At 46.7% G+C, this 1,322-nt stretch overlaps 1 protein-coding gene across 1 annotated transcript; it reads right to left on the bottom strand.

Annotated features, from left to right (window-relative positions):
- Nucleotides 1–265: 265 nt before the first annotated feature.
- Nucleotides 266–799, bottom strand: LOC132045225 (uncharacterized). The gene has a single exon (XM_059435771.1). It carries the CDS (start codon nt 797–799, stop codon nt 266–268), a length of 534 nt encoding a protein of 177 aa, XP_059291754.1.
- Nucleotides 800–1,322: the final 523 nt, after the last annotated feature.

The raw sequence follows: 1,322 nt of genomic DNA, 5'->3' as shown, positions 1-1,322 counted from the left end.
TTTCTGGACCATACAATTACCATATTGCCTCTGTTTAAATCTTCACTATCTACTCGCACCCATACATATGATTATCTTTTATCCGGGGTTTCTAAATTGGCCCTGGGGGCGGAGACATCTCAGTCGCTATTACTCATGACCGCTAGGTCCTTGGCCTCCTTTTTTTTTTTAACTTCTGTCTGCTGCCATTAATTAGTAATTTGCAGAGATTACGTATACATAGAAAGTTTCGAAGAAAATCTCATATACCTGTAGCCGATCAATCTCAGGCCTGATCCGGGGAGCTGCCATGTGAAGTGTGCTCCTCATCCTCATCTGTCTGTCCCCCGCTCGTTTGACTCCCGTCGTTTCTCGCATCCGAATCGGAGGAGTACAGATAGCCAGGCGATTCCTGGTTCACTGATGGCCAGGACAATGGACAGGAGTAGTCCGTGCCACTTTCAGAGGTGGCCTGTCCGACATAGCGCTCCATCACAGGAGCAGCTGGTGTATCCCCAGAAGTCTCTTCCTCCGTTGTCCCAGAAGAATGCTCCGATGGGTCTGTGTCATAACTATCCCCCGTGGGATCCCCTGACGGATCCGTATCATAGCTGTCCTCCGTAGGATCCTCTGATGGATCTGTATCATAGCTGTCCTCCGTAGGATCCTCTGACGGATCTGTATCATAGCTGTCCTCCGTAGGATCCTCTGACGGTACTGTATCAATCGAATAGCCGAGGCTCCCCTTACTCGGCTCTGGAGATACTCTAGGGGCCTTCCTGGTGCCCCCACTATCTGAAGCTGCTCTTTTCATCGACATTACTGAAACCATAACACAGGATTAAGAAAGAATATAGAAACCTGGTAACATAGCTCTATCGCACGATCTAGAGTACAAAGAAGGTCATATTTCCTAAATGCCCTGCAGCCTCCTGTTTATAAGTGTGGCGCGCTACACACCCATAAACAGGACTCTACTGGACACGGCTCGTAGACAAACCCCTAGGACCGCCTGCTCTGATACCACTTCTGTCACGACCCAACTAGAGGCCGCGACGGGTACCCGATACTTGTACCGAGCACCTCTTATCTATCATTTTACCTTTATTACTGAGTGGGCCGTATGCCTTTGTACCATTCTTTTTTTTTTTTTTAACATTAACATTAGTAGCGAATTTATGAACATAGGCTAATAAACTTTGCTTGCGCATTATACGAATCGAGGACAATCAGAAATACAAAACATCTAACTGTACATATCTGTCTACGAGCCTCTAAACATAGTACACATATACATAGGAAGGGCCGAGTGCTGCCGTGCCCGAATATATAAATACAAAAAA

Source organism: Lycium ferocissimum, unplaced genomic scaffold (genome assembly GCF_029784015.1).
Source record: "Lycium ferocissimum isolate CSIRO_LF1 unplaced genomic scaffold, AGI_CSIRO_Lferr_CH_V1 ctg6352, whole genome shotgun sequence".
NCBI lineage: Eukaryota > Viridiplantae > Streptophyta > Magnoliopsida > Solanales > Solanaceae > Lycium > Lycium ferocissimum.
Note: the sequence above shows the minus strand (reverse complement) of the source record. Positions and strands in the feature narration are given on the sequence as shown.

What these genes read in the sequence shown, in the direction of transcription:
- LOC132045225 (XM_059435771.1), bottom strand. Translation starts at nt 799, where the DNA reads ATGTCGATGAAAAGAGCAGCTTCAGATAGTGGGGGCACCAGGAAGGCC.